The 18,850-nt window shown below is 42.2% G+C and overlaps 1 protein-coding gene across 10 annotated transcripts in view; it reads left to right on the forward strand.

Moving 5' to 3' along the window:
- Positions 1-18,850, forward strand: part of PPP2R5C (protein phosphatase 2 regulatory subunit B'gamma) — a 74,910-nt gene that overhangs the window by 22,114 nt on the left and 33,946 nt on the right. Inside the window, exon 1 of one of the 10 annotated variants that reach the window (XM_083436979.1) lies at positions 6,611-6,833. The exons of 7 other annotated variants lie outside the window; for them this stretch is intronic. In XM_083436979.1, coding sequence (XP_083293105.1) covers positions 6,740-6,833 — 94 coding nt within the window. In that variant the 5' untranslated portion in view covers positions 6,611-6,739. Of the gene's footprint in view, positions 1-6,610; positions 6,834-18,850 lie in introns of those variants that run through there. 2 more of the 10 variants (XM_083436976.1, XM_083436978.1) reach the window with 2 other exon arrangements.

Below are 18,850 nucleotides of genomic sequence, written 5' to 3' on the forward strand. Positions count from 1 at the left end.
TATTACTTTTTATGGAATTTTGGAGTGGAGGAAATCTCCATGTCTGCATTATAAGTAACACAGGTGAGATTCATATCCACCATCAGAGGAGTGTCCTTTTGATTGTTCCTTCCTTCCATTAATTATATTTCTATGCTGCTTTTCACTCTCACAAGTCAGAAAGTGGCTTGCGTAAAATAAATAACAACATAATAGAACATCACAGTTACAGCATAAATCATATGAAATAATTAACAAATCATCAGTAAAAACAACCACCTTCTATAAAACACTATTAACAGAGCAGCTTTAAAAAATAGGCTAAACACCACAGCCACAAGAAAAGCCATATTTGTAAAATTCACAAAGCATTAAACAGCACCCATAATCCACAAAACAATATTAACAACATTAACAAGCTAACAATCAAAAACAAACAAAGTGCTGTTGAATTCACACACACCCAAAATCACATAGTCACACAATCCCCACAACCATGGGTTGTAGTCTTCCACTTCGTTCATCAAAAGACACATACACATAATGGCCATGGCAGCAATTCCCTTCTGAAAGCTCCTAGGGCTGGAGGGTGGGGCAAGGCAAGTGGAAAAAGCCCTTGCATGATGGTCAACAGAGAGTCCCATTCCCCTCACATACCCCTATGTGTCAGTGTAGCTAACCGCGTATTTCTGATTGCAGTATTGCTATTAGAGCAGTAGCATTTGCATTGTCGTTATAATGGTTATTCCAACACTGGTGTTTAGGGTTAGTGTGTATTTAACCAGATAAGTATGTATTGATCATATATGCAGCCAAAGAATGTCTGTTCATGCTAATGCTATGGGTGGCCGGATGCATTTTCTCAACAACTCCTTACAACCTTTTTAGGAACATGAGTAAAAATAAAATAAATAAAAATGCTTGCCTCTTGACCAAGCCATGAGTGTACCTAATCCAGTAAGTGCTGTGATCCCAGATGTGATCAAACCAGCTGCCCAGGGAACTTCCCAAGCAAAGAAAAATGGCTATAGCCATTGCATGCCCCATGTATCTGGTATCCAGAGAGATACCACCTCTGAATATGAGGGATGTCTTTAGCTATAGAGATAATGCTAATTTTCATTAACTTGTCTTGGCCTCTGGATTAGGTGGCTGTAAACAGAACATTATCACAATTTTAGATAATAAATTCTTTTTTGTTAATGTGTAGTACTTTTTGCCAGTCTGCAACTAACTACTAATTTTATTGAATGGCCCCAAATTTTAGTGTCAGGGAAAAGAGACCCCTATTCCCCTCTCCACATTCAGCTTTAGCAGTCCTTCCTCCCTCGAACTTAAATGGTAATTTAAGTGTAGTATAATGGTTAGAGTGTTAGATTAAGACCTGGGCGACCAGGGTTCAAATCCCCACTCAGCCACGAAGCTCACTTGGGGGGCCAGTCATTCACTCTCGGACTAACCTACCTCTCAGGGTTATTGTGAGGAAAAGATGGGGAAGAAGAGAACTTTGAGCTCCTTAGAAGAAAGGTGGGATGTAAATGTCATACATAAATAGTAAAGGTAAAGGTAAAGGTACCCCTGCCCGTACGGGCCAGTCGTGTCCAACTCTAGGGTTGTGCGCTCATCTCACTTAAGAGGCCGGGAGCCAGCGCTGTCCGGAGACACTTCCGGGTCACGTGGCCAGCGTGACGAAGCTGCTCTGGCGAGCCAGCACCAGCGCAGCACACGGAAACACCGTTTACCTTCCCGCTATAAAGCGGTACCTATTTATCTACTTGCACTTAGGGGTGCTTTTGAACTTTTAGGTGGGCAGGAGCTGGGACCGAAAGACGGGAGCTCACCCCGCCGTGGGGATTCAAACCGCCGACCTTACGATCGGCAAGTCCTAGGCACTGAGGTTTTACCCACAGCGCCACCCGCGTCCCACTATACATAAATAACCTCACAACAATTTAGCCTCTTTTTTTGTAGGGAAGGTGTTTCTTTTTGTTGCGCTGCACATTTTACAAGTTTAAGTTGATTCCTGCAGAGAAGGATGACAAGGAGGTTTGTATAATATCCGGGGGATGTTTCAAATTATAGTATATATTCGTATTAAGTCACTAGTTGCAGTTTTCACATTTGTTAGTCACTGTAATCAACAATGTAGTCCAAATCTTTCTGCGTTAGGCTGAACAGAGCTTACTCAAAACATCTCAAAATATAGAATGCCAATGTTGTGCTATTTTATGCTGTTGTCACAGCAAACAAATGTGCCAGCACAGACATGTATATATAGTAGTGGATATATTTTTTACTATCTTTCCTAAAATGTTAAGAGCAAGTTGCAGGCTTCACCTTTTAAAATACATTTTACATTGCTTGGCTTTTGTTTGTTCAATCTGTCATTCCAGACAAGTGTCGAATTTGTGTGAATTGTGTGTTTTAGCTCTAGCTTCATTAAGGGTAAGCAAACTGAGGAGTCTTCTATTTAGATTCCAGACACTAACAGTCAAATTAAAATACAACATTGTTTTTTGTAACATGTTTTTTACTTGTATCAAGGTCCCTGTTTTCTTATCAGGCATCATTGTTTAGAATAAACTCTGGGAATTGACAAATTGTGCCCACTTAATTTGTTGCCCCAGAATACCAACATTGGCAGGGTTCAGATGATATTTCCCTAGCTTCATCAACCATGATTTTTATTATCATTTGGCTTGTATGCCCCTTGCTTATCCAAGCCCTTGCATACAAATATTCTTCATTCTTTGCTTGTCGTAATCTAGAGTTTCCCATTGTATCCAGCTGGAGAACTCTAGTTAATGACTGTTAACCATCGTAATAAGCCAGGATCTGTTTTCTGTACAAATGATAGATTCTAAGTTAATCTACTTAGCAGAATTGGAAAAGGGTGGGTTTGTTATATACAGATTGGTCAGACTCTGTTTGCTCAGGAATCTGAAAATTTGTTAATGCTGTCTAAAAGGTTTCTGATCCAACAATTAAGAAATATTTTCCAGGTTCCCTTCCTGAAGCAGAAATGTAATTTCTACTATCAAATGTTGATGGGCCTATTGAAAGGGGAGCTCTTATAAGGCTGGGATGCAGTTCCAGTGAAATAAACTTCTGGTGCTATTTCAGCATAATGATTTTTTGTAGTGAAACCTGCATTTCATTAATGCTGGTTGTTATTCATGTTGTATCTCCAGAATTATAAGCATAGTAATCAAATTGACTTCCTTGATACCTTTGCTTCCTTCCATATTGGGTATTAATAAACCTACCTATCATCCTAGGGGCCTGGTTTTGCTAGTGGCACTTGGTGTATTCTATTCAATTAGAATTATGCTCCAAAGACCATTTGCCAAAATATTTAGATATACAGTAAGCCAAGGTTTGCCATAGTGTACATTCAATAGGGAACTGCAGAATATTGTAGCTCCTGATGAGTGTAATTAAATGCTACATGTGTCTTTACAAATGTATTTGTTTGATATACTTCACATTTTTAGGCATGAAAATGTTTCAAGCCTGTATCTGAAATTATCCTTTCCTTAAATTAGCTTAAAATTGATGTAGGCTGAACACTCTGAAAGGAGATAATATCTGAATGATCCAGGAATGAAATTGATCTTGTCTCTTAACACAGCTTACTAGTTGAGCCTTCTAAAGTTAATTTCACTGTAATTGGTATACAAACAATAAACGAATACTGAAGGAAGAGAAGAGCAAGCAAGACACAACAGACTTTCTTCTCGCGTTCAGAGAAGCTCTGTTTTACTTATTCCACTAAATAGTGCAAGGATTAGCTTTTGCCCAGTGGGATTTCCCTCCTTCTATGTGTGCCATGTGCTGTCCCTAAATCTGCTCCAGAGGGTAAGGGGACCCCTCCGGAACAGATTTAGGGGGTGCATGGGGGAGAAAAGGGGAAGAATGTTCCATTGCGCAAGGATAAATCCTTGCAGCACCGACTGAACATTTTGCATAACACTGCACTGAATACAGCCTGTTGGCTCTTGTCAAACAAGCAATTTAATGCATTCATCAATTACCTATTTGTGTTTTAAGGTGGTTTTACTGGGGTTTGCCTCAAATGACTAGAGTACTGTTCCTTTTCCTCACTTGAAGTAGATAAGTTTCAAGCTGACCAGTTTATTCAGTTCAGACTGAGGCACATTTGCTCCTACATATGAGTTAGTCTATGACAATCCTACTAGTACAATATTATATTTTGGAGCTTGTGTGAACTTCTCTATCACCCCCCTTTCCAAGCCAGCCTACTACATACTGGATTTTTGTTGTTGAAAAAACTGGTTAGCTCAGTTGGTTAAAGCGTGGTGCTGATAATGCTAAGGTTGCAGGTTTGATCCCCATATGGGACAGCTGCGTGTTCCTGCAAGGGGTTGGACTAGATGATCCTCAGGGTCCCTTCCAACTCTACGATTCTGTGGCATTGAAGTGGGCCTATAATCCCCTTGTGTTATTCCTGATGTACTGTGCTTTGCATCTGGTCCTGGTTTTATAAAGCTGAGTCCTTATGAGAATTGAAGCATATCTGACTTGCACTGTGAATACGGTTCACAAGGATCCATCAACAACCAATGCAAGACATTTCCTGGAGAAATAGGTAGTGTATAGAAACTTGGGAAGGGACAGATGCCAAGAGCGTTATAGACACTAAATTCATTAATGAGCGACTCTCAACCCTTCAAATAAAGCTCACCAAAAACCAACAGGCTACTATTATAAGCGCTTATGCACCAACACTGGATGCCGAAGAAGACATTAAAAAATAAATTTACTCTCAGCTGGATACCGTCCTATCAGAGACACCTAAGGAAGATAAAATTATCCTCCTGGGTGATTTTAATGCAAGAGTTGGGCGAGATTTCGATCTATGGCCTGGGACTATTGGGAAAGAAGGAGTTGGCAACAGCAACCAGAACGGAATCTTACTTTTAATGATAGTTGGACTGGTCATGTTGTGCGGATGCCTGATGGATCGTCTTCCAAAGCAACTATTCTATTCCGAACTTTAAAATGGAAAGCGTAATGCTGGTGGTCAACAAAAGAGGTTTAAAGACTGTCTCAAGGCAAATCTTAAAAAATGTATAAAAAAAGTATAAACACTGACAACTGGGAAGCACTGGCCTGCGAGCATTCCAGTTGGAGAACAGCCTTTACCAAAGGTGTCATGGGCTTTGAAGACACTCAAACTCAGGACGAGAGGGAGAAACATGCTAAGAGGAAGGCACACTTGGCAAATCCACACTGTTATCAACTCCCGCCCGGAAACCAATGTCCCCACTGTGGAAAGACGTGTGGCTCCAGAATTGGCCTCCACAGTCACTTACGGACTCATTGTTAAAACCATGTTTATGGAAGACAATCTTACTCAGCTATGAGTGATTGCCAAAGAAGAAGAAGTTCTGGATGATAAAATTTCAGGAACTATCCAAATTTGCATTCTAATGAACGGCCCTTTTCTGCAACTTGCATTTTGGGTGAATCTTGTAATACAGTGGTACCTCGGTTTACGAACTTAATCCGTTCTGGAAGTCCGTTCTTAAACAGAAACCATTCTTAAACCAAGGCGTGCTTCCCCTAATGAGGCCTCCCTCCTCCAGTGCCCTTCCACCGTTTGGATTCCGTTCTTAGACCGAGGTAAAGTTCTCAAACCAAGACACTATTTCCGGTTTTGCGTAGTTTGTAAACCAAATCGTTCTTAAACTGGACTGTTCTTAAACCGAGGTACCACTGTACAATAAGCCTGCAACTTACACAGGGGTTACATTCGAGGGATCATGCCTAAAGCCATAATCCCGTATAGTCAAAACACAATGAGTTCAACAGCAAACAGGATTGCCAAAGTCTTCTTTCCCAGATCCTTGCCCGCTTTTTATTTTTTATTTATTTTTTATTTATTTATTTATTTATTTTTTGCCAAGCACATGGTAAATGATTGTAAGTTGGTGTAGCGGTTAGCATGTTGGACTAGGACCTCAAAGAAACCAGTGTTCAAATCCTCACTTGGCCAGTGGATGCCTCTCAGCCTGACCTACCTCACAGGGTTGTTGTGAGGATAAAATGGAGCGGGGGCATGTGTACTTGAGGTCCTTGGAGAAAAAAGTGGGATATAAATGCAATAAATACATTACTAATAAATAAATAAATAATGTGTGCCTTTTGGGGGGAAGAGCTAAAATATTTCTATTCGTGCTAAAGCAATCATAAGGCAAATAGCACAGAGCCCATGCACACAGTTTGCAGGCATGTGCAGTTCATTTTGAAGAAGAAAGGGGAAACGTTTAATGCATTCATGAAATACTGCTGAAATAGAAAATTGAGACAGTGCATCTATTTGTGGATCTTTGCTGGCTGATAACACAAATAGACTCTGAAAAAATCCTAGCACTCCTTTTGTGAAGTGAAAGTTAACTCCACGATATACTTGTTTGTTCGGAAGGTTTAGTGCTTGTATTTTCAAACAGTAGTCTGGGCATTCATTTACTAATGATGAATGGAAGTACAAGAGAGCTGACAAATGTACAAGCTTAATGCACGGTGACAGCCACACAGAGAGCTCTTTTCATTTGCGGCTTTTCAGAGTCATTTTAAGTTGGTGCCTTTAGCCAATCAGCTTTCTCCACTCTGCTGACATCACTAACTAGCCAGTTCCCTCCAGCTGCAGAGAGCTTCAGTTTCTTTTTTTTTTAAACTAAAATGGAGGCTGGTTTCTTGCCTTAAGGAGTACACCGCTTTCCCTGCTGAAGCCTAGATGTTGACATGTAATAAAGCTGGCAGCAGGATGGTGGTGGACGCAGCCAATTCAAACGGGCCATTTCAGCCCGTGGCCCTTCTGCATATTCGAGGTGAGTTATTTGTGCTTTAATGAATTGTAACCCTCTGTGGCTTGGTAATAAAAGGCTATTGTGATTCTCGGGTATGGAAAGCAGGAAGTCCTTTGTAGCAGAATCCATTTTTGTTCCGATGCAGATTTATTAAAGTTGAAAAAATATAGGGGAGTTCTATTAAATCTTGAAAAGATTTAAGAATCGGAAGGGCTGCTTGCATCGTTAAACAGGTTTTGCTGCTTTCTGCCCTAGTGCTCCCCTCCCCCCACTTTCAGGCTGATGTCAAAGGATGTGAAGTCACTACCCCAGAAAAGGGGGGGGGGGAGTTGGAGGGAAAAGAGGCAGGGCACTTAAGTTACACAGCAGTTCTTTCAGAGAATTGCAGCTCTTTGTGGCATATGTGAGCGATAACGTGCAGTAAAAGGATTTTTGTGTCTACAAGTGAGGGTTCATTTATGGCTTCTGCTTAGGTTTGCAACTAAACAGGAAAATGTGACTGAGTGATACAGTCCATTGCATTATAGAAGGCAGCCACTATATATTTAGGAAACATCCAGCAAAACATGCTTTTTGAAACATACAACGCTGACATTGTGAATCTTAAAACAATTTTACATTGCTGTGTGGAGCGCTGATTATAGAGAGCATAAGTGTATTCTGCCATTGGGCGTCTTAGAAATCTGTAGTGTGTTTTTAAGTACAGTACCTTAAACAATTCCTAAATTCTCTCGAATTTGATTCCAGTTTGCTTTGTTTCAAACACTTGTGGGATTCATTGATTCATGGCTTCTGAACAAATCAAACATTAGCCAAGATACTGATTCTGTGTTTCTCTTTGAAACTACAATCCCAAATGCCAGTATTGTTACAGGATTACTGGATGGCATCTCCTCTAGTTTTACTAGCAAACTAACAGCATTATAAACATAAACCATTCCTCACTCCCTTATAAGCATTCTTGGCAGAGAAAGATTTCTAAGCTTTACATGATGGAGACGTCCAAAAATAAAATTTAGCAAGGAGTGATCTTACACATTTCTTGTCTTTGTGTACATTTAAAAAAATAAATTTTACATGCAAAGGAATCTTGTATTTCCTGCATATATTTCTCTTCTGGCTGTAGTTTGCTCATTTTATTGATAGAAGAGTTTATTTATGTTTGTATTATAATTGATATGTGCTTTCACTACAAAAGTTATTTCTTAAAAACAATAACACTAATGGTCTGTTCAGGACTAGCAGTTTAAATAGAGGATGCCTTTGCTAAAACCCTTAACTTTAGGGTTCACTAGTTATGTCCTTTCCATAGTGACCCTCAAACTCTAGCAGTGACTTTTTAAAAGTTAAGGCAAACCACCTCCAGCACTTTCATTTCTTGATAAATGCTGAAACATTTTTAACTTGCACTAAAGTAGAGTGTGCTGAAAAACCTAAATTGCCAGGCCAGTCCATTCTACTTTTCTTACACACTACCAACTTTTTTTACAAGTTTCTTTGCTCTTGAAATAGCTTCCCAACTCGTATTTGTAATTGAGACCAAACAGTTGTGTATAACTAGTGGCGTCTAATGCCCACTAGACTTGGTGGGAATACAAAGATGTGTCAGGGGTGTGTTGTCAACGAGAGGTCATGGGAATGTGTCCGAATTCTGATATTCTCCCCATCCTCCTCCCTTGCAAGGTACAGTGGATGCACAGGTTAATGTATCTGCTTTACAAATCCCACCTACCGGTAACTAAACTGGAAAATATCATTCAGGAGAAGCTCCTGCTGTCACAGTTGCTTTTCTGCTGGGAGGAAAGTTGTATGCCTTCCACTTTTTCTGTTTCTCTCGCTATTCACCTACTTTGCAAATAGTGGACACTGCATCATTGAAGTTGTAATAATAATTTGGCACCTAAATATTTTATCTTGGGTACCCGCGGTCACAATTTCTAGTGTGGGTTCATGCCATAATAGCCATATTTTTCTCAGAGGTAAACCCCATGGGGAATTCCACTGGGGCTGCCACCTGATAAGCAGGTTCAGAGTTGCAGCTGGAATTGGCCACACAGAACTGTTAAGAAGGGACCCCCTAAATTTCCAAACCTGTAGGAAAAGATTATTCTCCTCCCCCCACCCCAGCTTTTGAAACTTACCTAAGTGTCTTATGGTCTTTTTATCTTCACAACAACCCTGTAAAGTAGGTCACAGTACAATTTTAGCAAAACAACAGAAAGGATAGTACTATCACCTTAAAAACTAAACAAAATATACAATGGCATAGCTTTCTTAGGTTGGACTCCACTTCATCAGATGCATCGTTCTTGATAATCCATGAATCAGTTATGCAGTAATACTGTACAATACTTTTGCTGTAGTATTTAAAGTGCTACTGGATTGCCCCCCCCCCCATTTCTGCTGTAAGCAGTGGAAGCGAATCCTGTTTTTGGTATAAGTACAGAGAATAATGTACCCAGCAGCAACAACAGCACCAAACAATGAGTCTATGGTAAAGGGGAGGAATTTTAAATTATGGCCACAGAACAACGCTTTATCCTCTTATACAGGGGTCGGCAAAAATTTTTAAGTTGTGGACTGGTCCACTGTCCCTCAGAGCTTGTGGCGGGCCAGAGAAGTGGCGCCGGGGGGGCTGGAAGAAGAGGTGAGGGGGGCAAGTAGTCCTCCCCAGCCCCAACCACTGCGCTTACCTTCCCAGGGCCTACCACCACCACCGCTGCTGCTGTTTCTCGTGGGTAGGCAGAGGGAGCTCATCTGCTCTGCTCTCTGGCCCACAGGAGCACCGGGGGGGGGGGGGGAGATGAGCAGCAGGAAAAGGCTGGCTCCAGAGAGGGGCTGCTTAAAATGGCGCTCAGCCAGCTCAGCCCAGCCCCCTTCCTCTTCTATGCAGGGCAGGGAGAAACCAGGAGGAGGGAGGGAGGAGGTGCAGCCGTGGTGTGTGTGGGGGGGAATGGAATGGCGCAGCCCAAACAAACAGAATCCCCACGCCGATCCACTGACAGCTCGTGGGCCGGATCCTGAAGGCAATTGGGCTTGATCCAGCCCGCGGGCCTTAGTTTGCCGACCCCTGCTCTGGTGGTTGGGGGGTGGGAATGTGTAAAGACAAGACTCTTGCCAAGTGTCATCCAGAGAAGGAAAATGTACAGGCAACAGTATGGTGAAACCCATGGATTTTATACTGTCACCACCAACTACTCACATTAACCCACAGTATCCTTGCACAGAATTAAGCAAGGGGGGCATCCTTTAGCAATGGGTGCCCAATTAATCCGGTGGGGTGAAGGCAGGACCTGTCACAAACAATTTTCCCTCTCTCACACATTCTGTTACACTTAATGCAGGCTGGCGCTGTGGGTTAAACCACAGAGCCTAGGACTTGCCGATCAGAAGGTTGGCGGTTCAAATCTCCGTGACGGGATGACCTCCCGTTGCTCTGTCCCTGCTCCTGCCCACCTAGCAGTTCGAAAGCACGTCAAAGTGCAAGTAGATAAATAGGTACCACTCCAACAGGAAGGTAAACAGCGTTTCCGTGCGCTATTCTGGTTCGCCAGAAGCAGCTTAGTTATGCTGGCCACATGAAGCCGGAAGCTGTACGCCGGCTCCCTCGGCCAATAAAGCGAGATGAGCGCCGCAACCCCAGAGTCGGTCACGACTGGACCTAATGGTCAGGAGTCCCTTTACCTTTTTAATGCAGGCACACACTCTCCTGACACACTCACCTGTACCTCTGTTGCACGCGCACGGACACACTGGGGAGGAGATACGCACGGACACACTGGGGAGGAGATACTCTGGAGTGGAAACAGGGAAAGAATGAATCTGTGGGAGGAGAGCATTTCTGTGCTTCCTGGTCACTAGGTAGCACAGGAGCAAGCCAGAGGAGATGTTCAGGGAAGATGAGGAGTGCCTTCCCTTCCTCCCTGAGAAAATTCACACCCTTTCTTTTGCTCTCTCCACATTTGCTCTTTCCTCTCAATCTCTCTCTCTCTCTCTCTCTCTCTCTCTGTGTGTGTGTGTGTGTGTGTGAACAAATAATAGTTGTAAAAAAAGAAAACCAAGCTGCTCAAACTAGCAAACTTTCCCCCATGCCTGCCTGCCTACGAAGTGTGCTTCAAGCTGTTTGGAGGTGTGGTCTTGAAGGTAGCAGCCATGAGCATACTCAGAACAGCTCCTGGGTCTACCCAAAAGGTCGATTACATTAACTAGATCGAGATGATGACAACAGGGCCGGGGGCCGGGGGGGGGGCAGTTACAATCAGGGCAAATAGCTAGTAGCTTCTTGTAAGATAAACACTGTAAGGCATTTTAAGGGGTGTATAATATTTATTACGCTTATATGCCACGTGTTACTCCAGGGGGCTCAAGGCGGTGTGCATTGTTGTCCCTTCCCTATTTTATCTTCACAACAACCCTGTGAGGTAGGTTACCAGGCACTGTCTAATTTAAAAAAGATGTTTCCCACAGGGTTACAATCTGCCGCTGACCCACTGTTTTTTCCTTGTGGAGAATACCATATAGATAGTGTTCTACAGCAGTGTCTATTTTGCCTATATATTTAACTGGATGTTAGTTCATAACCAATTTCATTTATCATAGTTTTTCATTAGGATAATAAGTATAATGTACGAATTAAAAGCGTGCTCAGAGTGAGGAATGTTGAGTAAGATTCATGAGGGATTGTTGGGGGCGGAAGAGAAAGGGGCGAAGTGCCCAGTTCCTGCTAGCTCATTGTTCATCTAGAAATCATTGTTCAGTTTGGTTATGAGTGTGCCTATGATAAACTGGATTTGTGGAGTAGTCCTTACAGATCAGCTTGCTGACTCACACACTGGCGTTGAAAGTGGATCTAATGCATGTGATGTAACACTTAACTAGATAATAAAGAATCAACAGCTTCCCTCTGATCTTGATCAGTTAAATGTAAAAGAGCGCATGCAGCAACTGAAAAAGCATTCACATGAAGTCGAAAGTGGTGGAATACCATTTAATAAATGCTGGGTGTATCAGATATGGATGCCACTCAGATCAAGCCAGGCTATGATCAAGCAAGTTCAGTGTGGATATGCGACGAAGCGGAAGGCCAACCAGTTTTAAGAGATGTTGCCTTTGTCCAATAAGCTTAGTATTTATTGGTTAGATTTGTATCCTACTGTATCTCCAAGGTCTTCGGAGTTGTAGATTATGCTGAAAGTGACATCTCCAAGCCAGCCAGTAAGTTCATAGCTTACTGCAGGCGTAGGCAAACTCGGCCCTCCAGATGTTTTGGGACTACAACTCCCATCATCCCTAGCTAACAGGACCAGTGGTCAGGGATGATGTGAATTGTAGTCTCAAAACATCTGGAGGGCCGAGTTTGCCTATGCCTGGTTTAATGTCTGTTGGAGGACCTCTTCCCTTCTCCCGAGAGGGCTGCATACTGGCTTGCAGTGTACATATTTCGTTAGAAATTAGTACAGCCATTGGTGAAAAGACAGCTTGACAGTGCCACTGCATGACTCTGTATCTGCATTATTGTCCTTTAAAAGGGTGACAAAAATCCCTGTTGGCATTCAGGACCCTGTTAAAACCTGCAATACTACTAATAACGATAAGCATTTATGCAGCCTTAAGCATTCAAAGCACTTCACACCTTATATTATTGTGATAATCCTTACAAGATTTGTAAGGGTGGTCCGTATTATTAACCCATATCACAGATTGAGGGGTGGGGCTAGGACACACTGGCTTGCTTAAAAGCTGTGAAATAAGTGCATCACGGTGGTGAGATGCACACTGACAGCTTTGTGAGTCATAGCTTGAGCCTGTGACTACGCCACCCCAACTTTTGATATATAATTAACCAATGAGTGTTTGCCCACTCCTTTCTCTGCTGTCTTCCTTGTTCCCCTGTTCTCGCACTCTCTGCTGTCCATCCTGCCATACTTCCCAGGCTTTTGAGACCTAGGAGGACAGTGTGATAGGTCTTGCACTCCTCTCTCAAGCCAAGAAGCAGTAATGCAGCCCTACGATGTTGAGTTGCTCTCATGGTTTCAAAGGTCCTGTAGCTTTGCACAGGAATGTCAAAACAGGAATAGCTTCCTACTACAGTGGTACCTCGGGTTAAGTACTTAATTCGTTCCGGAGGTCAGTACTTAACCTGAAACTGTTCTTAACCTGAAGCACCACTTTAACTAATGGGGCCTTCTGCTGCCACCAGAGCACGATTTCTGTTCTCATCCTGAAGCAAAGTTCTTAACCTGAAGCACTATTTCTGGGTTAGTGGAGTCTGTAACCTGAAGCGTATATAACCTGAAGCGTATGTAACCAGAGGTACCACTGTACCAGTATCATTGTTTCTTAGTGCTGTTACCAGCTGGTTATTCCCCCACCCCCACCCCCAATTTTGTATTTAGCTCAAGATTGGCCGTTTTTAGAGTTTGAATTCCACAGAGAATCACCACGTTATTTAGCAAATTTCAACAGTTTCTCTCGTGGTATGAAAACCAGTATTATGCTGATTGTGTCGTGAATGCCAGCCTTTTTTAGACAGCTTTCCAAAACATATCCCACTCAGGCTGGAACAAGCAAGTTGTGACCTGTCATTCTGATGCTGACAGACTTTCAGTCATGGTGTGCTACTTGTTTTTGAAGTTACTAAATATGCGCTGGCTGAAAGGCCTAGCACACCTTTCTATTGCTTAAGGAGATTTCTCTGGTGACAGTTGTTAACTGTGTATGGCATACTTTGGTTTGGGAAAATCACTACAGGCCAGTAGTTCAGTTTGAATCCTTGGGGGGGGGGGGGGCGACATTTGCCAACCCTGCAAACATCTACCATTTCATTCCTTTATTGATCATTGCTTTTCGTCAAAGGGCAGAAAGACATGCCTGTGCAAAAGCAAGATGCACAAAATAAAGTGGGTGGGGCTGTTGTCTGAAGTGTGTGTTCCTACCTGTTCTAGAGATTAAAATTCTTCTGTCATACTGTGATTGGCTAGTAGGCCAATCCTTTTTGGGTGAGGCCGCTTGGCCTCTGTTTTCCATTATTTACTTATTTTAAAATATGCTGCCTCTATTGTATCACCAAGATGATGTACAGTAAAAAAATCAATACAAAACAACAATTAAATATAAAATAAAAACTATTCCAATCTTTGGGGAGGCAAACTTTGTTGATTTACACATTGATGTGGCCCGTTAGCAGACAGGATTATTTTGCAAGGGAAAACCACACCCAATTAATTCCCCACTATGTCTGCATGGCTGCTAGCCCAATTAAAAAAGAGGGAAGAAAAGACTTGTTTGGTTCTTTTTCCTTTTTCTAAGCCATTTGGCTTAGAAGTGAGAAGGGCGCACAACCCTAGAGTCGGACACGACTGGCCCGTATGGGCAGGGGTACCTTTACCTTTACCTAAGCCATTTGGACCACACTGGATACAGGAGTAGTACTATAATGTTACTGATACCAGCCCATCTCCTTTAGTTTCATGTGTCCCCAATGACAATGTTAATTAACTGTTTGGGGGATTCGATAGGAAACCTTGGAGCCTGAAGCAACTCTAGTTTCTGTTCTTTCATACAGAATCTTGGTGATTTCCTCATGACGCTTATATTTTTGGACTCTTGCAGTTTTTGAATTTTTATGATTATGCTGTTACAGCATCCATGAACATAGTGTGCAGAGAATGAAAAGACAAGTCTGTGCCCCAAGAGGTTTACAGTCTAGAAAATGACATAAAGGAGACAACAAGAAAAGACAGAAGCTGGAAGCAGGAATAGAAAGGGGGAGACTATGTGATGTGTACATGTAATTAGGTACAGTAATTCTTAGATACAGTAGGGAATGGGAACTAGAGGCTTCTCAGAAAATTTGGATTTTGAAGAAGAGTTTAAAAGAAGCAAGAAGTGACACCATAGATTATTTCTGAGATTATTTCAGGCAGAATGAACAAGGGAGAAAAGGAAGAATTTTTTGACGGGGGCCTTTGAAGTTTGAACCTGGATGAGATCATAATGGTGGGGGGGGGTGCCATGGAGATTTTTTTGAAGGTAAAGACAATAAGAATGTGCAGAATCTATGAATGGAAAGCTAACCTGTGTAGGGATTTAAAAGAGACTGTGGAGGAATGAGAGAAGTGAATTATTTTGACAGCAGAGTGCTGGATAGAGGTGAAGGACCAGATGTAAGGCAACAGAAAAGAGAAAATGCAAGGTGAGAGATGGCCGAGATGGACCAGAGTTTTTGTCTCATTTTTTAAAATGTTGCCTAGGGAGAAGTGATGCGATTTGGTAACAGGCAGCAAAAGAAGGATGAGTTAAACCCATGACTTTTTGCCAGATCAATAGGATAGAGGATATTGTCATTGAGAGAAGAGAGCTGGGAGAAGGTACAGCCCAGCTGGATCACAACAGTGGCCCATCTAGTCCAGCATTCTGATCCTTCATGGAGGACGTCGAACATTTAAAAAACTTCCAGATACAGAGCTGCCTTCAGATGTTTTCTAAAAGTTGTGTAGTTCTTTATTTCCTTGACATCTGATGGGAGTGTGTTCCACAGAGAGGGTGCCACTGCCGAGAAGGCCCTCTGTTGGTTCCCTGTAATGTCACTTCTCACAGTGAGGGAACCGCCAGAAGACCCTCACAAGTGGGTCCTCAGTGAATGATGGGGGTGGAGACACTCCTTCAGGTATACTGGGCCGAGGCCGTTTAGGGCTTCAAAGGTCAGTACGAACACTTTGAATTGTGCTCGGAAGGGGTTTGAAATGATGTCAAAGCATTGAAATATCCGAAAGGCACATGGAGATGCAGAATTGGAGGGAGAAGCTTCTAGGCTAGAGAGTCAAAACCCTTCTGTCAGCACTATTGGTGGTACTGAAAACCATTAGGTGTGATGCTGGGTAGAGGGAGAATAGTGAAGAGTCACTCCCTTGTGTCCTGCGCAGCCATTACATAACCCCTAATAAAGACTAATGAAGAAAGAGCTGTTTGACAGTGGAATTTGCTGCCAAGGAGTGTGGTGGAGTCTCCTTCTTTGGAGGTCTTTAAGCAGAGGCTTGACAGCCATATGTCAGGAGTGCTCTGATGGTGTTTCCTGCTTGGCAGGGGGTTGGACTCGATGGCCCTCGTGGTCTCTTCCAGCTCTATGATTCTATGATTCTATTCTATGATTCTATGACTATACTCAAAAAGACTCAAGATTCTGATCAATGTTCAGATTGTTGCTTACAGATATATCACTTGAAGCTACCAGGCAACTAGGTTTCTGAGTACCTTCGCTGTTGGATCAGCAATTCCTAAACATTGCATTGTGAACCATTATTCTAGTTGTTTCTTCTTCTTCTTCTTCTTCTTCTTCTTCTTCTTCTTCTTCTTCTTCTTCTTCTTCCTCTTCCTCCTCCTCCTCCTCCTCCTCCTCCTCCTCCTCCTCCTCCTTGCTGCCACTTTATTTCTTATATTGCAGGGGCCATAGCATTCAACACCCATGATTTCCATGCTATGCAAGCAATCTGTGTGGTGAGAGAGACCCGTGTTATGGCTGCTGCTTGGAACAGCTGCCATGTAAAAGTCTTTCAAGCATCAGCCTCCCACGCAGTGACCATGATCTGAGAATCTCAGTAATGAACAGGAAGCACAAATATAACAACACTTATCTACTATCTATCTGTACTCGCACACCCATTGTTGGAATTTATAAAAACTGGAACTCTTCTGTAACTTCACATAGTAAAATGATGCATCAGACTAGGACTTAGAAATTCAGGCTAGGAGTGCCACAGAATTCTGATTGGGATGTAGTGAAGGCTGAGCCTTCTTTCTTCAGAGTTTAGAAATCTAAAATAATTGTCTTGTTGAATCAACTATGTGCATTGCAATTGCATTGCTATTTATATTAATACCCGGTTTTAGTTTAGTTTAATTCCCGTCTTCCATTTTTTTTCTCCTACTGAAAATAAACCAGTGCCTTCTCTAAAAATTTCTATAAGAAATTTTTAGCCTATGTGACTGAGCTTTGTGCTTTGTTGTTGTTTAGTTGTGTCCGACTCTTCATGACCCCATGGACCAGAGCACGCCAGGCACTCCTGTCTTCCACTGCCTCCCGCAGTTTGGTCAAACTCATGCTGGTAGCTTCGAGAACACTGTCCAACCATCTCGTCCTCTGTCCCCTTCTCCTTGTGCCCTCCATCTTTTCCAACATCACGGTCTTTTCCAGGGAGTCTTCTCTTCTCATGAGGTGGCCAGAGTATTGGAGCCTCAGCTTCAGGATCTGTTCTTCCAGTGAGCACTCAGGGCTGATTTCCTTAAGAATGGAGAGGTTTGATCTTCTTGCAGTCCATGGGACTCTTAAGAGTCTCTGAGCATTGTGCTTAGAGATTGTTAATCTTTTGCCCTCTATAACTTGCCTTTAGACCATCTCAGAGGTCCAGAGAGGCCTGGACTACTTGCAGCTTTTGAGGCCCCTAGTTGTAATAAAAATTTAAAAAAATGAACAAGTTTGTATATATAATAGCTGGTTTAGGAGGGCATGTTCATCACATGTTCATCATTCTTGTGCCATCATGTTTATGTACAGTGGTACCTCGGGTTACAGACACTTCAGGTTACAGACTCTTCTAACCCAGAAATAGTACCTCGGGTTAAGAACTTTGCTTCAGGATGAGAATAGAAATTGCACGGCGGCAGCGGGAGGCCCCATTAGCTAAAGTGGCACCTCAGGTTAAGAACAGTTTCAGGTTAAGAGCGGACCTCCAGAACGAATTAAGTTCTTAACCCAAGGTACCACTGTACATTTTAAATTATTCAAGATGACAAAATCTATATCAGTTAATGATGACCTATGTTCTTGACCAGATTGCATATTTTATTTGCTTATATTTGCAGCTCTAACCCGAGCATGTGTATCACATTTTGGTTGAGTGTACATAAAAACATAACCTACCCCCCCCCCAATCCTATACACAAATAGAGAGAAGGAGTTGAGCCTGATTGCATATCAAATACTTTAGAGACAAAATTACTTATTTGCAGTAGTTCAGGTGGGAGAGTTGTGCGGGGGGGGGGGGCTATGGTTTTAAAAATCAGAATGTCCCATATTTGGGTAACTTTCAGTCAGTTTTGGCCGGTGATGTTCAGATGTTACTGGAGGCATGAAAGTGTCTGCATTAGCCCCGTGCCTGTCCTGATTGTCGGCTGTGGTGATTGTGGTTGATCAGTCCTACTGAAAAAATTATACCTTCCCAACTGGTTAGCAGCATTTGCTTTCTAAGATAGGTGTTTGAGGACTACTTCGCCTGTTACTTTTTCTGATACAATGGTTGCTTAGGGGAAATGTGTGTGCAGTTATTTATTTATAAGATATATATTTTACTATAGAGCAGGTAAAACAAAAATAAAAGAAGTTAGACTGTTTTCCATTATAAATAGAAGTAAAACTTTCCCAAGCAAAGTCATGAGGTTGAGTGGTGGTCGAAGTCTTTGTCCTCTGCAGATAAATGGGTTGTGATACTAGCACATTTATTGGCTTCCCAGTTCACATGCACATGTTAAGACATTTTCACTCTTCTTGTGCTATAAAATTTGCTGGAACCGCATCTCCACATTAGAGTATCCTATGGAATGATCCTAGTTAGGATCAGGATTGTGTCTGTATTAAGATCTCTACTAGTCTGGATTTGTAGCTGATCACGACAGTCTGACTACATTTATGTGGTTTCTAGTCAAACAAGAAAAAAAGTTTTTTTGTATGTCCTATTTGAACTTTCTATAGCCGTGGCTAATATTGATCATAAGGTATAAACTGACAGACTAGCAAGAGAGTCTTCTTCATGAGGACTTCTCAGAAGATGATCTCCTTGAGAAATCCAGGTGTAGCCAGGTGTAGTGTTCTTCAGGTTTTAATGATGTATATATATGTGTGATCAAGGTACCCATGATAACCTGAAACATAACTGATTACAGGCCACGAAGAATAGAGATAATTTACAAAGAAGAAATTTACATAATTAAAAAAAATACTCAGGAGACAACAAAGTATTCTGTGGCATTCCTTATTTCATAAT

Source organism: Podarcis tiliguerta (genome assembly GCF_965153285.1).
Source record: "Podarcis tiliguerta genome assembly, chromosome: 1".
Lineage (NCBI taxonomy): Eukaryota > Metazoa > Chordata > Lepidosauria > Squamata > Lacertidae > Podarcis > Podarcis tiliguerta.